The 25,564-nt window shown below is 37.7% G+C and overlaps 1 protein-coding gene across 17 annotated transcripts in view; it reads right to left on the bottom strand.

Moving 5' to 3' along the window:
* Window positions 1-25,564, bottom strand: part of SCMH1 (Scm polycomb group protein homolog 1) — a 187,893-nt gene that overhangs the window by 109,592 nt on the left and 52,737 nt on the right. For 13 of the 17 annotated variants that reach the window (XM_086716630.1, XM_086716632.1, XM_086716620.1 and 10 more), the window contains 3 exons: window positions 20,897-20,965; window positions 20,413-20,436; window positions 10,121-10,191 (listed from right to left, as the gene is read on the bottom strand). In XM_086716630.1, the coding sequence (XP_086572756.1) occupies window positions 10,121-10,191; window positions 20,413-20,436; window positions 20,897-20,965 (164 nt within the window). Of the gene's footprint in view, window positions 1-10,120; window positions 10,192-11,059; window positions 11,203-20,412; window positions 20,437-20,896; window positions 20,966-25,564 lie in introns of those variants that run through there. The other 4 variants (XM_086716624.1, XM_025931383.2, XM_086716623.1 and 1 more) reach the window with 2 other exon arrangements.

Consider the following 25,564-nt stretch of genomic DNA (forward strand, 5'->3'; position numbering starts at 1 on the left):
TGGATAACATTCCTTTACCAGATATGCCTTTTCCAAATATTTTCTCCCAGTCTGTGGCTTGTCCTCTTATTCTCTTGACAGTGTCATTCACGGAGGCAGGTTTTAATTTTAACGAAGTCCAGCTTATCAATGATTTCTTTTATGGATCATGTCTTTAGTGTCACATCCAAAAAGTCATCGCCACACCCAAGGTCATCTTGTTTTTCCCCTAGGTTATCTTCTAGTTTTATAGTTTTGGGTTATATATTTAGTCTGTGGTCTGTTTTGCACTAACTTTTGTGAAGGATATAAGGTTTCAGTCTAGGTTCCTTTTTTTTTTTTTTTTTGCATGTGGCTGTCCAGTTAAGCACTATTTGCTGAAGAAACTATCTTAGGTCCATGGTATTGCTTTTGCTCCTTTGTCAAAGATCAGTTGCCTATACTTATGTGGGGCTATTCCTTGGCTCTCTGTTCTGTTCCATTGATCCATCTGGTTCTTCTTTTGCAAACAGCACACTGTCTTGATTCCTGTTTCTTTATAGTGAGCCTTGAAGTCGGGTGGTGTCAGTCCCCCAACCCTGTTCTCCTTCAATACTGTGTTGGCTATTCTAGATCTTTGCCTCTCCATGTAAACTCTAAAATCAATTTTTCCACAAAATAACTTGCTGTAATTTTCATTAGGCTTGCACTGAATCTATAGATCATGATGGGAAGAACCGACATCTTTATAATATTGAATCTTCCTATTCTTGAACATGGACTATTTTTCCGTTTTTTGTTTTTGTTGTTCATTGGTTTCACCAGATTCTGTAGTTTTCCTCATAGAAAGCTTGTATATATTCTGTTAGATTTATACTTAAGTGCTTCATTTTTGGAGGTCCTCAATGGTACTGTATTTTTAATTTCAGAATCCACTTGTTCATTACAGTATAAAGGAAAGCCACTGACTTTATTAACCTTGTATCCTGAAACCTTGCTGTAATTGCTTATTAATTCCAGGTTTTTTGTTTGTTTGTTTTTTTGTCAATTCAGATTTTCTACAAAGACAATTATGTCATCTGCAAACAAAGAGTTTTATTTTTTCCTTCCTAAGCTGTATATCTTTTATTTCCTTTTCTTGTCTTATTGCAGTATCTAAAACTTCCACTATGATACTGAAAAAAAGAGGTGAGAGGAGACATCTTGCCTTTTTCCTGATCTTAGTGGGAAAGCTTCCAGTTTCTCACCATTAAGTATGATGCTGGCTATAAGATTAGTAGATAGTATCTCTCAGCATAACTATTCTGATAGTCATCCTATTGCTGAATGCATTAATAATTCATTTCTCTTTATTGCTGAGTAGTAAATCATGTTGATAAACATTTGGGGTGTTTCCAGTTTTTTTTAAATGTTTGAGAGAGAAAGAGAGAGAGCGAGCACAGGGGAGGGCAGAGAGAGAAAGTGGGAGAGAGAGAATTCCAAGTGCAGAGCCTAAAGGAGGGCTCAATCCCACAAACCATGAGATCATGATCTGAGCTGAAACCAAGAGTCAGATGCTCAACTGACTGAGCCATCCAGGCATCCCGTTTTTTGGAGTTTTTTTGTTTTGTTTTTTGTTTTTTCCAGTTTTTGATGATTACAAATAAATTGTTAATGAACGCCCATGTATAAATCTTTGTATGGGAATATACTTTCTTTTCTCTTGCGTAAATATCTAAAGGTGAAATGGATGATCATATGGTAGGTATTTATTTGTTTAACTCACATACCAGAAAATTTACCTTTTTATAGTATATACCTTGGTAGTTTTTTAGTATATTCATAGAGTTGTGCAAACATCACTCGATTTAAATTTAGAACATTTTCATCATCCCCAAAAGAATTCCCATACCCATTAGCAGTCTCTCCCCATTCAGCTCTCAGCCCAGCCTAGAAACAATTAATCTTCTGTTTCTATGGATTAAAGGTTTACTATAAATGGAATTATACAGTATGTGAGTGGTTCCTTCCTTCACTTAGCATAATGTTTTCAAGGTTAATGTGTGTTGTATTTCATTCATTTTCACTGATGAGTAATATTCCATTGTGTGAATATACTACATTTTGCTTAACCATTCATCAATTGATGGACACTGAGTTTTCTCTTTTTGGCTATTATGTATAATGATGCCATTTGTGTATAAGTTTTGTGTGGTCATGTGTTTTCCTTACCTAGGGGTGGGAATCCTGGTTCATGTGCTAATTCTATGTTTAACATTTTGAGTAGCTTCTAAACTGTTTTCTAACGTGATTACAACATTTTACAATCTTACCAGCAATGTATGAAGGTTCCAATTTCTTCATATCCTCACCATCCTTGTTACTGTCTGCCTTTTTATCATTTATTTAACTTATTTATTAATGTTTATTTATTTCTGAGAGAGAGACACAGTGAGAGCCAGGGAGGGGCAGAGAGAGAGGGCAACACAGAATCTAAGGCAGGCTTCAGGCTTTGAGTCATCTGCCCAGAGCCTGATTAGGGGCTTGAACTCACGAACAGCAATATAATGACCTGAGCCGAAGTCAGACACTCAACCAACTGAGCCACCCAGGCGCCCCATGGTCTGTCTTTTTAATTTCAACTATCCTAGTAGATATGAAGTGGTATCTCACAGCACTTTTCATTTGCATTTCCCTCAAGATTAATGATATTAAGCATCTGTTATGTGCTTATTGGCCAGTTGTGTATATTTGGAGAAATATCTATTGAAATTTTTTGCCCATTTAAAAATTAGGTTGTCTTTGCCCATTTAAAACTTAGGTTGTCTTATTAATTTAAAAATTAGGTTCTTCAGGGGCACCTGGGTGGCTCAGTCAGTTAAGTGTCTGACTTCGACTCAGGTCATGATCTCGCGGTTTGTGGTTTTGAGACCCGTGTCTGGCTCTGAGATCCTGCTTCGGATTCTGTGTCTCCCTCTCTCTCGGCCCCTTTCCCGCTTCTTCTCTCTCTCTGTCTCTCAAAAATGAATAAATGTAAAAGAAAAAATTAAAAAATTTTGGTTCTTCATATATTCTAGATACAAGTTCCTTATCAGATACATGATTTGTGAACATTTTCTCCCACTTTGTGGGTCATCCTTTCACTTTCTTGATAGTGTTCTTGGAAGCACAATTTTTTTAATTTTTATGAAGTCTAATCTATCTAGTTTTTCTTTTGTGGCTTGTGCTTTTGGTGCCATATCTAAAAAACCACTGCCTAATCCAAGGGCATGAAGATTTACTCCTATGTTTTCTTCTAAGAGTTCTATAGTTTTAGCTCTTACATTTAGGACTATCAGCTACTTGAACTTAATTTTTGTATATGGTATGGAGGTAGGGTGCAACTACATCCTTTTGTATGTGTATATCCAATTCTCCCCGCACTAGTTATTAAAAATCCCACTTAACTTTGTCCAAAATCAATTAAGCATAAATGTATGAGTTTATTTCCAGACTCTCAAGTCTAATCCACTGACGTATAAGTCTATCTTTATGCCAGTACCACAGTGTCTTGAGTATTGTAGCTTCATAGTAAGTTTTGAAATCAGGAAATGTGAGTTCTCTACCTTTGTTCTTCTTTTCCAACATTGTTTTGGCTATTTTGGTTCCCTTGTGTTTCTTTATGGATTTTAGAATCAACTTGTCAATTTCTGCAACATAGGTACCTGGGATTTTGATAGGAATTACATCAAATTGTTAGATTAATTAGGAGAGCACTGCTGTCAGCTATGTGATTTGCCAATATTTTCCAAGACTATGGCTTATATTTCCTTCTTTTACCAGTTTGGAGGGCAGATGTCCTTAACTTTGACAAAATCTGCTTTATGATTTCTTTATGTCAGTTTTTCATGTTTGTCAGTTTATTCCTAATTTTTTTTCTGCTATTGTAAATGAGAGTTTCTCTTCCATTATGTCTTCTATTAAGTTACTTTTAACCATGTTACTGAGGTATAAACATTTTTTTTTTTCAGGTTAAAGATGTATTATTCAATTCCTAATTTAGTGATTTTTTTTTTTTTTTTGGCTCAGTAGTCTGTTGAAGTTTGTTTTTGCGAAACTGTATCTTAAAAAACTTTTTAAAAATGTTTATTTGTTTTTCAGAGAGAGAGGGACAGAGAGTCGAGCACAAGCAGGGGCAGAGAGAGAGGGAGGCACAGAATCTAGGCTCTAGGCTCTGAGCTGTCAGCACCAAAGTGACTTGGAGCTCGAACTGACGAGCTGTGAGATCATGACCTAAGCCAAAGTCAGACGCTTACCTAACTAAGCCACCCAGGTGCTCTGCCAAACTATATTTTAAAGTATGTTTTCACCAGTAGTTTATGAAAGTTCCATTTACTCCACATCCTTGCCACTATTAGGTATGGTCAGTCCTTTCTATCAGAGACATTTAAATAAGTGTATAAATAAATGTATAGAGATAGCTCATTATGATTTTGCTTTGTATTTCCCTAATAAAAATGTTAACCATCAATTCATGTACTTATTTGCTACCCACATATTTTCTTTAGTGGTTGCTTTACTCTTTCAATCTGAATCCCTTTCCTTCCTCCCTCACTCCCTCCCTTCCTCCTTTCCATCCTTTGTTTTGTTTTTTTTGTTTTGGCCTGGTCACATTGGGAGTACAATGTTGAATGGAAGTGGTAAAAGCAGACATCCTTATTCTTGATGTTAAGGGGAAAACGTTTAAACTTTTACCATTAAGTATGATAACTATAAGTTTTTCATAGATGCCTTTTAGGATTTAGGAAATTCCCTTCTATTTCTTGTTGTGAGAGTCTTGATTTGTAACGGACATTGGATTTGGTCAATGCTTTTGGTGCATCTATTGAGATGATCATACTTTTTCTTCATTAGTATGTTCACATGGTGAAACATTGATTGATTTTTGAATGTTTAATCAACCTAAAATTCTTGGAATTAAGCTCCACCTAGTCATGATGAATTACTATTATATGTTGTTAAAATCAATTTCCTAGAATTTCCTTTAGATTTTTTACACATATCTTTATGTGGGATGTTGCTTTGTAGTTTTTTCTTTCAGTATCTTTACCTGATTTTGATATCAGAGTAATACTTGCTTCAAAGAATGATCTGGAATGTATTCCCTTTTCTTAAATTTTCTGGAAAAGTCTGTGTAGAATTTGTGTTACTTTCTCCTTAAATGTTTGGAAAAATTCACCAGTGAAGTCATCTGGGCCTGAAGTTTTCTTTGTGTGAAATTTCTTAACTACGAATTCAGCTTCTGTAACAGAAATAGTGCTGTTCAGATATCCATTGCAACTAAGTTATCAAACTTAAAGGCATAAATTTGTTCGTAATATTCTTTTATTATCTTTTTAATATTTGTAGAATCAACAGTGATGTTACTCCTTCCAGTTCTGCTATTAGTAATCTGTGTCGTCTTTTCTTCTTGATTAATCTGGCTAGAAGTTCATCGTTTCTATTGATCTTTGCAAAGACTCAGCTTTTGGCTTCAATGATTTTCGTGTTGTTTTTTTTTTTTTATATCATTGGTTTATGCTCTGATTTTTATTATTTCCTTTTCTCTGCTTACTTTGGGGATAATTTGCTCTTTTTGTCCCCCTAGTTATTTAAAATGGAAGCTGAAGTCACTAAATGAAACTTTTCTTCTTTTCTAGTATTGGTGTTTAGTACTATAAGCTCCTTGTAAGGACTGCTTTAGCAGCAATCCACAACTCTGAAATGTTCTATTTTCACTTCCATTTAGTTGAAAATATTGTTTAAAGTTTATTTATTTATTTTGGGAAAGAGAGCACAAATGGAGGAGGGGCAGAGAGAAGAGAAATCCAAGCAGGTTCCATGCTGTCAGTGCAGAGCCCAAATGCTGGGCTCAATCTCACAACCCATGAGATCATGACCTGAGCCAAAATCAAGAGTGGGACACTTAATCAACTGGGTCACCCAGGCTCCCCTAGTTGAAAATATTTGTTAATGTCCCTTTTAATTTCTCCATACCCAAGGGGGTATTTAGAAATGTGTTAGTTTCCAAATATTTAGAGATTTTCTGCTATTAATTTTTAATTTAACTTAGCATACTTTATATTACTCACAGCTTTTAAATTTACCAAAACTTATTTTATGGTCCAGAATATGGCCTAACTTGGTAAACTGTCTGTGTGCACTTGAAAAGAATGTACACTCTACTGTTGCTGGGGATGCTCTATACCTGTCAATTAGGTCCAACTGACAAACACTGACAGTGTTGCCAATGTCTACTATTCACTTGCTGATTTCTTACTACTTGTTCTTTAATCATAGAGGGGAGTGTTAGAACTCCCACCTACAAATAAATTTAGATTTATTCATTTCTCCTTACATTTCTATTTGCTTCACATAAAAATGTCTGACCCCTTTCATGATGAAACTGCCTTTTTTTTTTTTTTTAAATCCCTGGTAGTATTCTTTACTCGGAGATATATTTTGATATTAACATAGTCATTTTAGTTTTATTATGGCTAATGTCAGTGGAGTATATCATTTTCCATCCTTTTACTTTTAACCTGTTTATGTCTTTATATTTAAAGTATAATTTCTTGCAAGCAGTATACAATTGGGTCTGTTTTTTTTTTTTTTTCAATGTGACAATCTCAACCTTTTAACTGAGGCATTTAGACCATTTATAATTAATTTGATTACTGATATGGTTGGATTTAAGTCTACCATCTGCTATTTATTTTCTATTATTTTAGTAGTTGTTTTGGTCTTTATAGTAAACATGTTTACCTCATCAGTCTATCTTCAAGTATACTACTTCATGTAAAAGAATCTTACAGTAGTATATTTAAGATTTCTCCTCTACTGGGCATTTATGCTTTTGTTATACATTTTATTTATACATCTGTTATCACCTCAATAATGCAATATGATTATTACTGTTTACATAATTACCCTTTGTAGAGATTTAAATAAGAAAAAACATATGTTTTTACCCTTATGTATTTACATCTTATGTATTTACCCTTGTAATTACAATTTTTTTATTATTTTTTTTCACATTTATTTATTTATTTATTGGAGACAGAGAGAGAGCACAAGCGGAGGATGGGAAGGGAGAGAAGGAGACACAGAATCCAAAGCAGGCTCCAAGGTCTGAGCTGTCAGCACAGAGCCTGACACGGCGCTCGAACTCACAAACCACAAGATCATGACCTGAGCCGAAGTCGGACGCTCAACTGTCTGAGCCACCCAGACACCCCACCCTTCTAATTACAATTACCAGGGATTTTCATTCCTTTTTATAGATCTGTAATTCTACCTGGTAATATTTTCCTTTTGCCTGACACACTTCCTTTAACATTTCTTGTATTGAGTCTTCTGGTGATGAATTCTTTTGGTTTTTGTATGTCTGAAAATATATTTTGCCTTTTGTTTTTGGAAGATCTTTTTAGTGGGTATAGAATGCTAGATTGACAGGTTTTGCTTTTGGTACTTTAAACATGTTACTCAACTTTCTTGTTTGCATTGTTTCTGACAAGAACATATAATGTCATTCTTGTCTTAGTTTCCCTGTATATAAGGTGTCTTTCTTTTCTGGCTGCTTTTAAGATGTTCTTTATCACTAGCTTTGAGCATTTATGATCATGTGTTAATGTAGTTTTCTTCTTGTCGTTGATTTGGGGGGGAGAAGGGGATTCACAGAGTTTCTTTAATCTGTGGATTTACAGTTTTCCTCCATTTTGGAAAATTTTTAGCCATTGTATCTTCAAGTACTTTTTCTGTCCCTCATCTCTATTCTCCTTTGGGCACTCTAATTACATAGTCTGCGAAGTTATCCCATGGAAACTGAAGTTATCCTTTGGCTCACTGATAATCTTTTTCATCTTTTGAGCATTCTTTTCTCTCATTGTGTTTCATGATAGTTTCTACTGCTATGTCTTCAAGTTTACCGGTCTTTTCTTCTGTCATTAATCTCATCCAGTGTATTTTTCATTTCGCACATAGTAGTTCAATATGAGTCTTTTTTTTTATATCTTCTATGTCTCTGTTTAACTTTCAAACACATGGAATACAATTAAAATAATTGTTTTAATGTTTTTGTTTGCTATTCTAAGACCTATATAGGTTTTGAGTCTATTTCAATTGGTTGATTATTCTGCTCACGATGATTATGTTTTCCTGCCTCTTCTCATTCTTGGTAATCTTTCACTGGATGTCAGACATTTTGACTTTTAGCTGTTGGCTGCTGGATGTTTTTGCATTCCCTTATTATACTTTGTTCTTCTTTTAATATACATTTTTATGATTTTTTAGTGACAGCTGTGTTTCTTTTTTTAATTTCTTTTTCTTTTTTTAAATTTATATCCAAGCTAGTTAATATACAGTGTAACAATGGTTTCAGGAACCAAATTTAGTGATTCATCACTTACATGTAACACCCAGTGCTCATCCCAACAAGTGCCCTCCTTAGTGCCCACCACCCATTTAGCCCATCCCCCTACCCAACACCCCTCCAGCAACCCTCAGTTTGTTCTCTGTATTTAAGAGTCTCTTATGATTTGCCTTCCTCTGTTTTTATCTTATTTTTCCTTCCCTTCCCGTGTTCACCTATTCTGTTTCTTAAATTCCACATATGAATGAAATCTTATAATATTTATTTTCTGTGACTGACTTATTCTGCTTAGCATAACACATCCTAGTTCCATCCATGTTGTTGCAAATGGCAAGATTTTCTTCTTTTTGAATGCCAATAGTCCCTTATATATATATATGTAATATATATAATATATGTAACATATATCACATCTTCTTTTGTGCTTTGTTCTTAGATGCACTTAAATTACCTGCAAACAGTTTGATCATTTTGAGTCTTGCTTTTATGATGTGTTAGGCAGGTCCAGAGAAGTGCTCATTCTAAGGCTAATTATTCCCCGCTACTAAGATCTTCCCAAGTTTTCCACCTTATGCCACATGAATTATGAGATTTTCCAGTCTAACTGGTGGAATCAGGCATTATTTCCAGCCCTGTGGGAGTGTTAGATTCTGTTCCTTCTATAGATCTGATGGTTTTTCTCTTGGCTTTAGGTCATTTCCTCATACGCATACATGGAACAACAACAGCACTTTGCTGAATACTTGAAGAGGGCTCTCTGCAGATCCCTGTGGTTTTCTTTCTGTGCAGCTCTCTCCTCGTAGGCATTCTGTCCTACAAATTCTAGCCACCTTGGTTTCCCCTCTTAGCTCCAACCATTCAAATTAGGGATTCTGCTGGGTTCTACCCTAGGCTCCCCTTCTCTGGGCCATGGTCTCAAAACTCTCTTAAGGGAGTAAGCTGGGAAATCATAAGAGGCTCAACTCATTGTTTTTCATCTCTCGGAGATCACTGTGCTTGGCTGCCTGATCTTCAGTAACTTGAAAACCACTGTTTAATATAATATACTCTGTCCTTTTATTATTATTTCAGGTGAGAGTATGGATTTAGTCCCTATTATTTCAAATGAGCAAAAGTCCTGGATTTGTATTTTTATTTAGAGCACAGACAAAATTCAAAGTGAAATGTTGACAATTTGAGGAAATAAACACTGAAGAATAAAGGGAGGGAAGTATACATAATTTCCTGATGTTTAGCTCTGCTTAGCAGCAGTACACTTGTTTGCTTACCAGCCTATCATGTGCTGATATAGTCAACATTATCTATGCATTGCGTGCAACACTTAATCCTATGTGGGAAGCTCTGAATGACCTCTAATAAGGTCCTAACATACTCTCCAATGGAACTCAGTGCCAGCATTCTTATAAATATGTGGCAGGGGTGCTGTGTATAGAGAAATGAATACTGACCGACTTTCAAGAATTGTCTAAGGGATATAACTGTTTCCTCTCTGTCTGAATTAAGGACTATTTTAAAAAACAAAAAACAAAAAACAACCAGCTACTATTCTCAGTAACAAAACATATCCTCAAGGAGGCGAAGAAAGGAAAAGGTGTCACTTGGGATGATGTTGGAAGGAAGGTGTCCTACCAAAATTCATGAGTTTTGAGCCTTGAGCTGTATTCTTCCCATAGAAGTTTACTCTAGGGCCTTCAGGTGAGAAGTCCAAGGGCTCCTACCTCATGTTTTGCTTATCTAAGGATCAGAACAAACCTACTTGCCTCCCACCTACTAAAGATGTTGAGAATCAATTACCTGCTTGAAGCAATGGACAGGCGCTGGGACTGAACATGTTTCTTTTAGGTATTTGTCCCAGGTAAAATGACCTGAAAAGGAAATAGAAATCTCTATCACAGTCAACTTCCTAAAAAGTGCTTTCAGGATGCAATCTACACTAAACATTAGGACATTTTTTGACTCGTTCTGAGCATAAGAAAAAACTTATTTTTCCCTGTTTGGGCTCAAGAGAGTATTACGGGTAGAAATCTATGTGACCTGAGTGGATCATTTTAGATCAATGTATTAAAATTATGGTCTAAAGATGACCTTACTACGTTTTACATGTTAGTCCCTAAAGTGATCCAAAATGCCAGAGCAACATGTACCAGTATCTCACAGAAGCGTCCAGGAAGCTCTTGGAAAACAGAATAGAAGACATAGAAAATGGGTGAGGAGATTCCTTCTGAACAACCTGACTCCTGAAGAGGTACCTTAATGCCATCAAATAATAGCTTTTAACACTCAATATGGTCGGATCCCACCATCTCAGCTCAGAAAGAATGAAGGACAGACATACGGTAAGATGATCTGATGGTAGGAAAAACCAGAATGAGTGAGATTATACTTGAATTCTCACTCTCTCTCACCCACCCCGAACCCACTCCCATTCCAGCTGCACTGCCTGAGGTGCAAAATGACAAAGATCTGGTAATTTACAGAAAAGTAGGTCCTCGGTAGCATTTCTTATGATAGTAACTATGAATGAGTTAGGGGGCCTACAGGATCTTGTAGCCTCTTGAAGTAGCCTTTAGAGCAACACTGTGCTAGAGAAACAGTCTTCAAGGTGACGCTGCTAGGGTCAGAGAAAACATTTTAAGGAACAAACTATTACATATATATGTTATTAAACCACAAAAGATGACTAAGTTCTTTATTAAAGGTTAAATCAATTACCAATCTCCCCCTAATACCCACCTAGAGGTGACCCCATGATGGTGCAGGGAAGGTCCCAGAGACTCTCACAAGCTAAAACACTGTAGCAAACCAGCATTTCTTGAAGTTTCCTCTGCAGTGGAGCAGCACAGGGCCCTTTTGGACCATGCAAAAAGCACTAGATGCTGGGAATAAAAATGATTTACTGAATGATAAAATCTAAATCACTTCAAAGATGATGCCAAGGCTTTATACTCTATTGACTTTATAGTTTCTGTTTTAAAACTTGTCCCTTTCCCACCATCCTTAAGCAAGCCAAATAGATTTGGCCAGAAATCACAGTCTGTTCTGAACCACTCCACGAACTGGCCAATGATTAATTATCTTGAATACAGAGTCCACAGGGTAGATGAGATGGATATTACCTGGAATCAAGATTTAAGAGCTTATCAGAATAAAGACTCATCTCTTAGCGGAGATGTCCCTAAAGCAAGGAATGAATACATTTCACCGCTATTTGCTGTTAGAAAAAAAAAGCATTAAAAATTACCATTCCATTCTTACAAATAAAGAATTAAGTCAAATAGCAAGTCTTGGATTTGAGTGAACTGCAACTTTTGCACTCCAGCATCTACAACAGCACTGTCCACTAAAACTTTCTGTAATGACAGAAATGTTTTGTGTCTGTGGTGTCCAATAAGAAAGCCACTAGCCGGGGGCGCCTGGGTGGCTCAGTCGGTTAAGCCTCCGACCTCGGCTCAGGTCATGATCTCACGGTTTTTGAGTTCGAGCCCCACGTCGGGCTCTGTGCTGACAGCTCAGAGCCTGGAGCCTGTTTCGGATTCTGTGTCTCCCTCTCTCTCTCTCTCTGACCCTCCCCCGTTCATGCTCTGTCTCTCTCTGTCTCAAAAATAAATAAACGTTAAAAAAAAAAAAAAAGTCGCTAGCCACATGTAACCACGGAACACTTGAAATGCGTGAGAGAAGAATTTAAATTTTAATTAGTTTAATTTAATTAATTTTATTTAAATATAAATTCCTACATGTGGTTAACAGCTACTGTATCAGACAGCACAGGTCTAGAGGTTTGCTCAGTCTGGGTAATTGCTTGTAGTAGCTTGCGTTTTGACCACAAGCATCCAAGAGACTTTGGTTTTAAAAATTATGGCAGCATTAGGGGTACCAAAATAACTGGGGCATTAATTACAGTTCTCTATTACACATCAATTATGGTAATCAATCCCTATTACATAGGCAAGCAACCTCACATCTTTCTCCATTTAGAGAACACCCTATTGCCAACTGAATGAAAAGGAATCTCCTCTCTCTCTTTTTTTTTTTTTAATGTTTATTTCTGAAGGAGAGAGAGACAGAACTTGAGCAGGGGAGGGGCAGAGAGAGAGACACACAGAATCCGAAATGGGCTCCAAGCTCTGAGCTGTCAGCACAAAGCCTGATGCAGGGCTCGAACTCACAGACTATGAAGATCATGACCTGAGCCAAAGTCGGATGCTTAACCAGCTGAACCACCCAGGCGCCCCAGGAATGTCTTTTAAAAAAACATTTCAGGGGCGCCTGGGTGGCGCAGTCAGTTAAGCGTCCGGCTTCAGCCAGGTCACGATCTCGCGGTCCGTGAGTTCGAGCCCCGCGTCGGGCTCTGGGCTGATGGCTCAGAGCCTGGAGCCTGTTTCCGATTCTGTGTCTCCCTCTCTCTCTGCCCCTCCCCCGTTCATGCTCTGTCTCTCTCTGTCCCAAAAATAAATAAACGTTGAAAAAAAAAAAAAAAATTTAAAAAAAAATAAAAAAACATTTCAGTTTATTTATTTATTTTTGAGAGACAGAGAGAGTGAAGGGTGAGGGGCAGAGAGAGAGAGAGAGAGAGGGAGAATCTCAAGCAGGCTCCACACTGTCAGCACAGAGCCAGAGGTGGGACTCAAACTCACAAACCATGAGACCTCTGAAACAAAGAGTCAGACGCTTAACCAACTGAGCCACCCAGGCACCCCTGGAATCTCTTTTTTATTTTTTTTTATTATTTATTAAAAATTTTTTTAAATTTCTTTTTGAGAGAGACAGAATGTGAGTGGGGGAGGGGCAGACAGAGAAGGAGACACAGAATTCGAAGCAGGCTCCAGGTTTTGAGCTATCAGCACAGAGCCTGATGTGGGGCTTGAACTCATGAAGCACGAGATTATGACCTAAGCTGAAGTTACACACTGAACCGACTGTGCCACCCAGGCGCCCTGGAATCTCTTTTTTAAAAGCAGTCCACCCACTGTGAGGGTTGACTGAATTGAACCATACCTAGATTAATATTTTTCTTAAATTTGACTGCTTAGGCTATCTGAGACTTAGTCTCATAATTTCAGTAAATTGCGTTAATTTTTATGGACTCAGGAAGAATGTTTGAGCACCTACTGTAATGCCCATAACGGAGCCAAATGTCATATCTACTGTATCTCCAAACAACTGAAATAACCACACATACAAAAACGGGACAGGCAGCAAGGTATACATCAGGGAGGGGTTGGCAAACTCTCTGTAAAGGACCAGACAGTAAAATGTTATGGTTTGTGGGTCATCCAGTCTCTGTCACAAATACTCAACTCTGCACTGTAGCCTGAAACCCGCCAGAGACAATACGCACATAAATGAACATGGCTGTGTTCCACTAAAACTTTATATACAGAAATAGGCAGTGGGCTGGATCTGCCCCCAAACAGTAGTTTGCCTTGGCATATAGCACTGATTCCCAAATGTTACTTATCATCAGAATCTCCTAAAGAATTTTTCTCATTTCTTTAAATAGCGTTCTGGGCCCCATCCTCAGAGGTTCTCATTCAGCAGGCTTTGAGTGTGGTCTGAAAATCTGTATTTTCAAAGGCTCCCTAAGTAATTCTGATTCACATCTGTGTCTAGAAATTATTGGTGGAGTTAAAAGAATGCAATATTGAGAGTCAGAAGATGCTGGATAAAGTCTTATTTCTCTAATTATCTTAGATAAGTTACTTAATCCTTCTAAGTATCAGTTTATTCATCTGAAAGACAGAGATAATGTCTATCATGCAAGATTGTACACCCACTCATTCATTCAGTAAATATTTATTAAACTCCTTCCAAGTACAAAAGCACTACGTTAAATATAAGAGGAACATGATATACATGATTCCTAAATACATGGAGCTTGCAGTTTAGAAATATTAAGTAGAGACATTAAATAAATAATAACACAAATAAACTGGTACAATTATGATAAATGTAAGTTAATGAGGTAGTACAGGTTGCCTTGAGGATGCAGAACAGGAAAATCTAATTTGTTACTGGGATCAAGGATTACTGTGAAGATTAACATTATAATGTAATGTTTTATAAATATAATGTTTTATACTTTACAGAATGATTTCAATTCTTTATTCAACTGATGTTTGAGTATTCCTCTACGTGCCAGGCAGTATTCTCAGTGCTGGGATAAGGCAGGAGGTCCCTGCTCTCATGGAATTTACATTCTGGTGCATCATGAGGCACAATTAACACATAACCAAATAAATAAGGTAATGAGTGGTAAGCATTTGAAGGAAACAAAATAATGTGATAGAGGCTGGGAACTATCTTAGATGGCAAAGTTATGGACAGATACTCTATGGAGGAAACACTTGAGCTGAGACTTTACAGTCATCTCATTTATATTACTGAATAATGCTTATGAAAGTATTTTATAAACTCTAATGCATACCACTTTATAGTTACACTTATTATTAGAAAATAAAATCCCTGCCCTGAAGAGAGTTACACACTACATAGAAGTAGCTTTAAAAAATTAAAAGTCCCGGGGCGCCTGGGTGGCGCAGTCGGTTAAGCGTCCGACTTCAGCCAGGTCACGATCTCGCGGTCCGTGAGTTCGAGCCCCGCGTCAGGCTCTGGGCTGATGGCTCAGAGCCTGGAGCCTGTTTCCGATTCTGTGTCTCCCTCTCTCTCTGCCCCTCCCCCGTTCATGCTCTGTCTCTCTCTGTCCCAAAAATAAATAAACGTGGAAAAAAAAAAAATTAAAAAAAAAAAAATTAAAAGTCCCTAATAATGTAAAGCAGAAGAGATCCACGAAGTTGAATGCATGAATCCCTTTCTCCAATACTCATTCATTCAACAAATACTTACTGCACACTGCCATATACCAACCCTAGTTCTAGGCACTGGTGATCTAGAGCAAAGAATGAAATAGCAAAGTCTCTGCTGATATGGAGCTTACTTTCTAAGGGGAAAGAAAAACAATAAACAAACATAAATATATGTCGGATGGTGCAGAGGGCAACAAGAGACACCAGATAATATACAATTTCTGGCCTTTTTCAAATAAAGAAAAAATAAAGCAAAGTAAGAGGGAAAGAGTGCCGAAGGTATGTGTGTGCTATTTCAGGCAGGATGGTCAAGAAAGGCATCTTGATGGGGTGATATAAAAGTTGAGACCTGAAGCTCCCTCCAGCCCCTGCTTGAACACTTGCAACAATGAGAAACTTCTTATTCAGTTATTATTCAATAGTACAAACAGATAGACTTTGAACTACATAGTCGGCCAAAGTCTGACTCCTTCTAACTTCTACCCATTGGTCCTGGACATAATATATGAGAGAGATTATATATATCATTAAATGTCAATGCTGCTAATTTGACCCAGCTACATGAGGCACCTCCATTCGTGGTGGCTACTATTCTGACAGCACTTCTCTACAAGAACTCTATTTCATACCACCTGAAGTGTGGAACCCAAATTCCTGAGAGATACAGACAATCACAGTCTTTAGATCAGAAATTCGACTCCAAGATTCCTGTCTGAAAACTGTTCTGTTGTTTATATGTGACATAATTTATATACATTAACAACAGTATTTGTTAAATACTCTTGGTGGTCACGTAAGTGTTTTCTAATTTTTGATGAGTATCTTTGTGCACATATCTTTTAACACTTTTAAGATGATCACTTTAGGGCAAATTCCTAAGAGTGGGATGAATGGACAAAGAACAGGCATACTTTATATTTTGATATAATTCCCACCAACAGTGCATGAGAATATGTTTCTTACGTCCTTGCTAAAACTGCTTTAACAATCTCTATACTTTTGTTAAATCTTACAAGTGAAAAAGCAAAAGACTATTATACTTTTATATGCAATTCTTTGATGACTAACAAAGTTGAAGATATTTTTAGGCTTATTAGTCCATTTATATTTTATTTTTGTCATTTTTCACTGAGGTATTCTTTTGTTTTCTCAGATTCTAAGAGTTCTATGTAGATTAAGGATGTTATTAGTCCTTTGCCTGTCATATATGTTGTAGACATTTGTCTCAGTCTGCTAGGATTTGCCCTTAAATTCCTCTATCTTGTCTTTTATGATTTCCTGGCTTTCAATCATGCTTTCTTCACTTCAGTATTACAAGAGATATTAACCCATGTGTTCTTCTAGTATTTCTCAGGTTTAATTATTTTTTTACATTTAAATGATCTATTTCGAATTTATTCTGTGAGACAAATAAGGCAAAAATAAAGCTTTCCTTCTCACCTTCTATTCAATAAATGTGCTCACCACCATTTTTGAATAAATCACCTTCTCCCCGCTGATTGGAAATGTCACTGTGATCACATGTGAATTTCTTATATACATTTAGACCTATCTCTGGACTCTGCCTTCTGTTCCCCTCATCAGTCAGTCTATTCCAAGACGAGGAGCATTTTGTTTCATGTAATTTCAAAACCAATTTAGCCAATTTTAATTTTTCATAAGGCATACCCTCAACCATGTTTTCTTGGCACTTTCAAATGATTAATAAGTTGTGGCATATCCAGTGCTAATAAAACCCTGTTATCAGAAAATGTACAAAGCTTAAGTTTATGAGATACACAGTGGCTCATTCTCAAAATATTGTCCATGGGCCTTTCAGATCAGTAGCTTGATATTTTTTAATGAATCATCTAAAGATAAAACACCAAGTCAAAAAAAAAAAAAAAAAAAAGGATTTCTGACTCTTCCAATTTCTCAGAACAAATCCCACCATTTCCCAGCTCCTATAACATCCTGTTCATACCTTTATTTTCATATCTTCACATCATATCATCATTATTTATGCAAGCTATTTACAGACAGTGGGTATCTTTCTTACTATTATTTTTAATCTTCACCGTTTACCACAGTGCCTGAAACTGAACTCAGGGTCCACAGAAGTGTAGTGAATGAAAAGTGAGGGGTGAAAAGAAGAAGGGAGTGAGCACCAGTGCTTCTCTTTTCTGGACCAATACAATCACACCGGTGGTCTTCAAATTTAGTTCTGGGAGTTACACGTTGAGATAGAACAAACCAAAGTCTAAATGGTGGCCTAAGTGGCAAGGGGACACAAAACCATGTCACCTGAGGAGTGGCTGAAGGAACACTGACACTCAGCTTGAAGAAGAAAGCCAAGTCTTAGAGCCAATTTGCCATCCATCCACCAATCCAACAAGTATTTATCGTGTGTATCAAAGCATTGTGCCAGGTGCCGGAGAAACAACCGTGGTCAAATACTGTTCTTGCCCTCATGGAGCTTTAGTAAGGCCAGAGGCTAGACAGCCAACTACATAAAGTGTGGTAAGTGCTATGCTTGGCTACGGAGGCTGCTATAGGAGGGTCTGCGGAAGGATTCCCAGGGGAAGTAACCTCTACGCTTCTAAGTTAAGGTGTAAAAGGATAAGCAGGAAGTCAGTCAAGAAGAGAGAAAATTCTGTTTTTAGAATCTTTTGTTTCAGACTGAAAGAAAAACATGTATAAAGGTCCAGAAGTAAGAAAAACCACTTCTAAAAATGGAATATTTTGGTATGGCTACCAGGTAGAGTTAAACACAAACAAAAGGTAGTTTAGAAAGGAGATTTTAGATAAAAGAGTGTGCAGGTATCAGAGAGCCTCCTCAACCACATTAATGAGAAAAAGAAGCACTAAAGGCTCTGGGGCAGGAGTCATTCTGTGTGTAGTGTGAAGGATGGGCTGGAGGAGTGCAGGGCTGGAGGCAGGAAGACTAGTTAGGAAGCTATTCTAATAATCTATATGAGATCATAGTGCTTCAACTAGGACGGGAAGAGTGGCAGTGAGCAGGCAGTCCCTATAGCTGCTTTCTAATAACTGGAAGCTGGTCAGTGAAAAACTGGCTAAATTATTCCATATTGCCCTAAAAGTTCAAAGTATGACTGATAGAATTGACAAAGAAACAGATGTTGGCCCAATAAGTAAAACTGTCTGACTATGGAGTGAGTTCCTGAGGTGGCTGTAAGTCCCCAGCAACGTTGAAAAGTTAAGACAAGGCATTTTATAAGACATTCAAAACGTCGAATTTTGAAATGCTGGGCCAAGTTAGATTATTTTAAAGCCTCTTCCAAACTCAGATTCTAAAAATCTACTGAATCTCATTTCTTTAAAAAAAAATTTTTTTTTTTTTTGTTTATTCATTTAGAGAGAGAGACACAGAGAGCAAGCAGGGGAGGGGCAGAGAGAGAGGGAGACAGAATCCGAAGCAGACTCCAGGCTTTGAGCTGTCAGCACAGATCCCAACACAGGGCTCGAACCCAGGCACCGTGAGATCATGACCTGAGCTGAAGTTGGAAGTTGGACACTTAACCAACTGAGCCACCCAGGCACCCCCTGAATTTCATTTCAATTTGATATTTGGGGCTGCTCTCTATGCTTGATGGGCAAAATGAAATATGCAGGATTAACTCATCAGAGGCTGTGCCTGGCTATGCTGGTGCTATGTTATCACAGCCTTTACTCCTCACACAGGAAAAATATACTTCCAAAATTTAACATCACTTCTTGTACATACTTTGTGTTAAACTGAGTATCCACTTTTTCCAATTCCCTATCAACAAAACGGACTATTCACAACATACCTTAACTTGTTACTGAACTATATGTAATTGTTATCATTCATATTAGCAACAAAACCAAAACCAGCAACAGCTCTCACAGAGTATCTTCTGTCTGCCTACACCATGTTCAATATCTCCCAAATTCTTCATAACCTGAAAAGTAGATTTTATTCCCATTTTAAAGATGAGGAAATAGACTCGAAAGATTAAGTAACTTTCCCAAAATCACTAAATTTGTGAGTGGGCAACAGAAATTTGAACCAAGGCCTGTCTGATTCATACGTCCATGATTTTTCTATTATACGCTAGTGCCTTAGAAAGCTTGAGGTAAGTTTTAAGTCATTAAAAAGGGACTATCATTTATTGTTTATTAAGTGCTAGGCCCTTTACCTCCATCATTTCAATTCCTTCACTTCTTCAGCTCACATTCAGAGAACACTCCAAAGAACGTTCCAAGATTTGACTTAGAATAATGTCTGAGGATGGTCCCGCAACAGAATGAAAATAACAATCCTCAAAAGTTGAAAAGTATTTGAGAGGTTTTAAGATGTTTTCACATCCATTAGCTCTTGTAATCTTCTTAACAACCTTGTGAAGTAGGCAGAATGGGATAATTATCCCCATTTTCCAAGCCAGAAAACTGAGGATCAGCATCACAAAGTTTTTAAGCCCAGCTGGCTTTCAAAGAACCCAGGAGCTCTGACTCCTAGTCTAGCATTCTACTCTTCTACATTACCTTCTTTGTCAGTGGGCAGTAAAAGTAATGTTTTGGGAAGAAAAGGCAAGAGGGAGCAAAAAGACAGTGATAATAACAGAGGTGAACACATGAAGTCACAGAACATAATATATAAAAACATTTGAACAAAAACTGATAGAGCCATTAGGATATCAATATTTGTGTAACATATAGAAAGATTTTAAAGAACTAAGAAGTTAAGACTGACGTTTATGTAGAAACCCTGAAGGCTGATTAAGAAATATTAACATTAGCATTACTTCTCAAATCCTAGTCCTGAGGTACATACACTCTGTAGGGATGAAAACCGAATGCAGTTAGCAGTCTGACTCTTGTTATTTGAATTGTTAATATTTCAGATTGCATTTAGTTAAAGATTTTACAAAATCTTTAGGTTTAATTTCAGTTTGCTACATCTCATGAATAATTTCTTTTGGGGAAATCCCAGCAAATTCTGACTGATGGAGAGTGGGGGTTTGTTTTTGTTCTGGATTCACTGAATTAAGAGTAGCTTCCAGTTTGGATCAGCCCCTGTTCCTCCTTGTACTCTGTGTAATCAACCCCCCCTCCCCACCCTGTTGGCTTGGTCTGCACCTCCTGATAAGGATGGCTGGGCCGGACAGCTGACAGGACTGGCTATACGGGCTGCTGAGGCAGACGAGCACAGGACACACGGGGCCATGGGACAGACAACACGGCATTCTGTTCCTAGTCACACTCTAATCTCTGGTTTGGTTATTACCTATATTTAACAGAAATACAAGAAAGAAATCTTACCTAGTTCCAGGATGTCAGTAGCTTCTATTAAAGAAAAAAATGTTACAGTGTAAGTCATCAGGACAAACATACCAAAATGAAAGAAAGGTGAAGTTCTGGGGTAAAACGAAGGCTTGAGAGTTTGTGTAACCCAACCCTCTCCTTTTAAAAGGTACTGAGTGTGTTACCGGTAGTTGTGGGATATACCACCTAATTCTGCCTCACTCCTAAGCCTAAACTCTTCAACACTGGAGATGCAGACAGGCCAACCGGGCTTGAAGCTGTGAGGCTACTTCAAGATTATCTGTACTCAGAGTGAAAGTCTCCTGACTTCCAGTTCAAAACAAAACATACCGCTTCTAACAGATACCTCTACAAACTAAAATATTTGCTTGTGCGTCCATCAGTGAGTTCTTTATACCTCAGACCTCTCAGAACAAAGGTTTTATGAGAAGAGATGTCAAATTAAATTTTTCCATGCCAAACAGAGGGGTTTTTTTCTTACCTTGATATTGGGATGCAGACTCGGAAAGGTGACCATACTTGTGTTTCCTAACATCATTCCAGTCTATCACTGCAGGAGAAGAGAAAACAGTCATATGAAAAGAAAATGCAAGATTCAATACTTCTCTAATTTAACAGCAGGCATCAATAGTTTTTGATAAAGTAATCCACTTCTGAGATTGTATTCTAAGGAAACAACCCAAGCTACAGAAAAACGGTTTTATTTAAAGAGCTTTAGTATTGTTTATAATAACAAAAAGGGAGGGAGGATACGTAAATGCTCAGAAGACTGATTAAGATACTACAATACATTTATCAGTTGACAACGGATTTTGCAGCTTTAAATTTTTACAAAGGCTACACAACAAAATAGGAAACTGTTTAAGGTTATGATGTTGTCTGGTAAAATATCAGAGCAAAAATTATATTCATGGAATAATCGAAATTATGTAAAAAACTGAAAACAAAGAACACCCTTGCTCTGGGCTGAATTGTGTGTCCCCCTCTGCCCATTCTAATGTGACTGTATTTGGAGATAGGGTCTATAAAGAAGTAACTACATTAAAATGAGGTCATTAGGGTGAGCTCTAATCCAAAGAGACTGGTGTCCTTATTATAAGAGGAAATTTGGACACATACGGGGACAGACGAAAGAGTATGTGAAGACAGAGATGGGCATCTAAAAGCCAAGGAGAGAGGCCTCAGATCTTGATCTCTGACTTCCAGCCTCCAGAATCATGAGAAAATAAGTTTCTTTTTTCTAAAGTTTATTTATTTATTTTCAGAGAGAGAGAGAGAGAGAGAGAGAGAGAGAGAGAGAGAGAGAGAGAGAGCAAGTGGGGGAGGGGCAGAGAGCAAGGGAGAGACAGAATCCCAAGCAGGCTCCGCACCATCTGCACAGAGCCGGATGCAGGGCTTGAGCTCATGAACCATGAGATCATGACCTGAGCTGAGATCGGAGCTGGACACTTAACCAACTGAGCCACCCAGGTGCCCCGAGAAAATAAATTTCTGTTTAAATCACCAGGTCTGTATGTAATCCTTGCAGCCCTAGCAAACTAATACAACCCTAAAAAGTTATCACTAGAAAAAAGAAAAAAAAAATAAGACGCAAACACAGCAAATATAAACATCTGGTTATCTTTAGGTAGTGTCCTATTCCCCCTACCCCAATTTTCTAATCTCATGTATTTTCAATTTTTTTCATAAAGATAAGTTACTTACATAATGGAAATACATTTTCCTTGTTTGAAAATTTAGATTAAATCTACTGACTCTACCACTTTCTCACCATCAATTACCCATCATGTTTTTACTTCTCTTCTTACCCAGCTCAGATTCCAGGGTCTCTCATTTAAATCACTCACTGACAAACACTCTTAACTCCCTCCTACCTCTTTTTTGCCAAATTTGTCTAATAAAGCCTCAGTCTTAACTCTGGTTAAAGCCACTTATCCACCTATACCATGCCTACCCCAACAGCTCACAAGTGCTGACGAAAACCAAATGCAAGCTTACTGGTCTCACTTTAAACTCATGACCATAATTTTCAAACGCTATTTAACATGGTCTAGAAATCATACTGTATTTCCCTACTGTGTTTGCTTTTCCACCTTCCAAAAATTTTTTTCATTTATTTTTCTTTCTCCTCATACTCCAAATATTCTCTCCCTCTCCCTCACTCTTAGGTATGATGTTAATTTAGGGTTCATTGAGAAAACAGAAATAAGGGACAGGAACCTTCTATATGCCACTCAGGAAGGTACAGACTCCATCATGTTTAGTGGTACATCTCCCATCCACAGTATAGTAGCAGGTGCTCAGTTAGTGTTTGGTGAATGAATGAATCTACTCATTCATCATTCTTTCTGACTGCTCTTCTATTGCTGTGGATGAAGTGTCTGTTTTTATCAAAAGGCAACTCTCCAGTTTTGCTCCACATCCCATTTCCTCTCATCCTCTCAAGGACTTTGCAAGTATTTCCTTTCTAATAGGCCATTTGCATCCGCATCCTTACTGCCCCATAATCTCCTATCAAACATCAACACACAAAACAAATACCCCCTCTCCAACCCTCTCTTAATCCCATGTATATCCCTCTTGCCTTCTCTTTCCCAGGAAAATGTATTTTAAGAGTTATCTATAGCCATTGCCTCCTCACTTCTTCACAATTATCTCCTCATTCAAACAGGGTTCTTCTGTCTACTATTCCACTGAGATCACCCCCAAATTCATATTTCTAGCATTGGCCTCCTCTTGGAATTCCACACTTACATATAATCTCTACATAGTTATCAAATCAGACATTTGAAACTTAACATGGCTAAAACAGAATGCCACCTCTTGTCAACCTGTTCCTCTTTTTTTTTTAAGTTTTGATTTAAATTCCAGTTAGTTGACATACAGTGTAATATTAGTTTCAGGTGTACAATATAGTGATTCAACAGTTCCATCCATCACCCAGTGCTCATCGCACAACTGCACTCCTTAATCCCAATGGCTATTTAGTTCATCCCCCCACCTCCCCTCTGGTAACCATCAGTCTGTTGTCTGTAGTTAAGAGTCTGTTTCCTGGTTTGCCTCTCTCTCTTTTTGTCCCCCCTTTGCTCATTTGTTTTGTTTCTTAAATTCCACATGCGAATGAAATCATATGTGATGGAGATGACATTTACTGGTTTGGGGAAGACAATCTGTCCTCTTCTTGTCTTTCCCAAACCAGTAAATGGCATCTCTATCACCGAGCTGTTCAAGCCAAAAATCCCTGAAGTTATCCTTGATGCTTCTATTTCCTTTACACTCACATCCACTCAGTAAGTTCTGCTGGACCATGTCCCCAACTCATCCACCACTCATCCCACTGCTCACACTCTACTTCCAGTCACTGTCCTTCTTACCTGGGCCATTAGGATAGCCTCCTGACTGAAAGCCCTGCTTCCCCTCTTGCCCTACTCCAACTTACTCACCATACAGAGGTCAGAGTGAGCATTTGAAAACACAAAAAAGATCATGTCATTCATCTGCTTAAGGATAAATGGCTTCCCACTGAATTAAGGATGCCTTGCACAGATATGCAGGATTCAGCTGCTGCCATGTCTCTGATCTTGTCCCATATGATACCCCCCTCCAACATTTTTAAAGTAAACTTATTTATTTTGAGGGAGGGAGGGCAGGAGAGAGAGAGCAAGAGAGCACCTTAGCAGGGGAGGGGCAAAGAGAGAGGGAAGCAGAGAATCCCAGGCAGGCTGCATGCTCAGCGCAGAGCCCTACCTGAGGCTCCATCCTATGAACCATGAGATCATGACCTGAGCCGAAATCAAGAGTTGGACCCTTAACTGACTGAGCCACCCAGGCGCCCCATGACTTTTCTCTTTTCCATTCCACTCCAGTCACACTGGCCAGTGTCCCACCCCAAGTGTTTGCCTTCTCTCCTGGTTGGATGTCCCCTGTCTTTCTAGTACCTGCCATGTTTGTTCTCTAAATCATGAATAAAGATTATAAACCTGATTAGGCTAAAAAACTGCTGACAAGAGACAAAAGATTTAGGGTATCATAAATGAATTTGTGTTTGAAATTTTTCACAATTATTTTTAAATTATTTTTTATAATTAGAAATAATATATTCTCAAAAATTAAATACACAGTACATATTCCATTTATGTACAAGTTTTCAATATCATATCACTTAAGTAAAGATGAGCTACCAGCATACACAAAATGGACTCAGGAAGCTACAATAAATTGAAACCAGGCTGTAAGATCACTAATAAAACTAACAAAACAATTCAAAATCAACCAATACAAGTTAGGGGGAAAATACTCTAATACAGAGAAAAAAACAAAAGCCAGACCCAATGATGAAGTAAAATGAACAAAATAATTAACAAATTTAGCTGGGCAGAAAGGCATCGAAATAAGGTTCCACAACAATGGAAAAGGAACTTCTGAGAAGAAATACTTGAAACTCCTGGCACAAACAAGCGGAACTGGGAAAGCAGTGCCCAAAAAAGAAAAGGAGACAGCAACCACATTCATTACAAATTGCTTAAATTTTATTTTAAGCATCACCATAAATTACCCAGTGGACAAGGTCACCATCCCTGTATCAATTCTTTTTTTTTTTTTTTTTTAAGTATTTATCTATTTACTTTTGAGAGAGACAAAGACAGAGCATGAGTGGGGGAAGGGCGGAGAGAGAGGGAGACACAGAATCTGAAGCAGGCTCCAGGCTCCCAGCTGTCAGCACAGAGCCCAACTCGGGGCTTGAACTCTTGAACCACGAGATCATGACTTGAGCCAAACACAGATAAATGCTCAACCGACTGAGCCACCCAGGCGCCCCTCATCCCTGTATCAATTCTTAAATGAACAGAATGTAGCCTGATAGAATTCCACATGTAAAAACAGAAACTGGTTACCTGTAATTTTTCAAAGTATTCTCAGATTAATGGCCATGTTTCAAAACATATTATGATATGTAGCTACTATATTTAAATAGACGGTTTTATTTTATTCTCTCTCCTCAGGCTGTATATTTCTTCTCCCATAGTCCTTCTCCCAGTTAGTAATAAATCAGAAACCTGGAGTCCTCTTTAACTGTCTGCTCTCTCTTATCCTCCAAATCTAACCAGTTATCAAAATCTGTCCATTCTACCTTCAAAATGACTGTCTC

The sequence above is a fragment of the Puma concolor genome, chromosome C1, assembly GCF_028749965.1.
Source record: "Puma concolor isolate L17-30 chromosome C1, mPumCon1.1.hap2, whole genome shotgun sequence".
Lineage (NCBI taxonomy): Eukaryota > Metazoa > Chordata > Mammalia > Carnivora > Felidae > Puma > Puma concolor.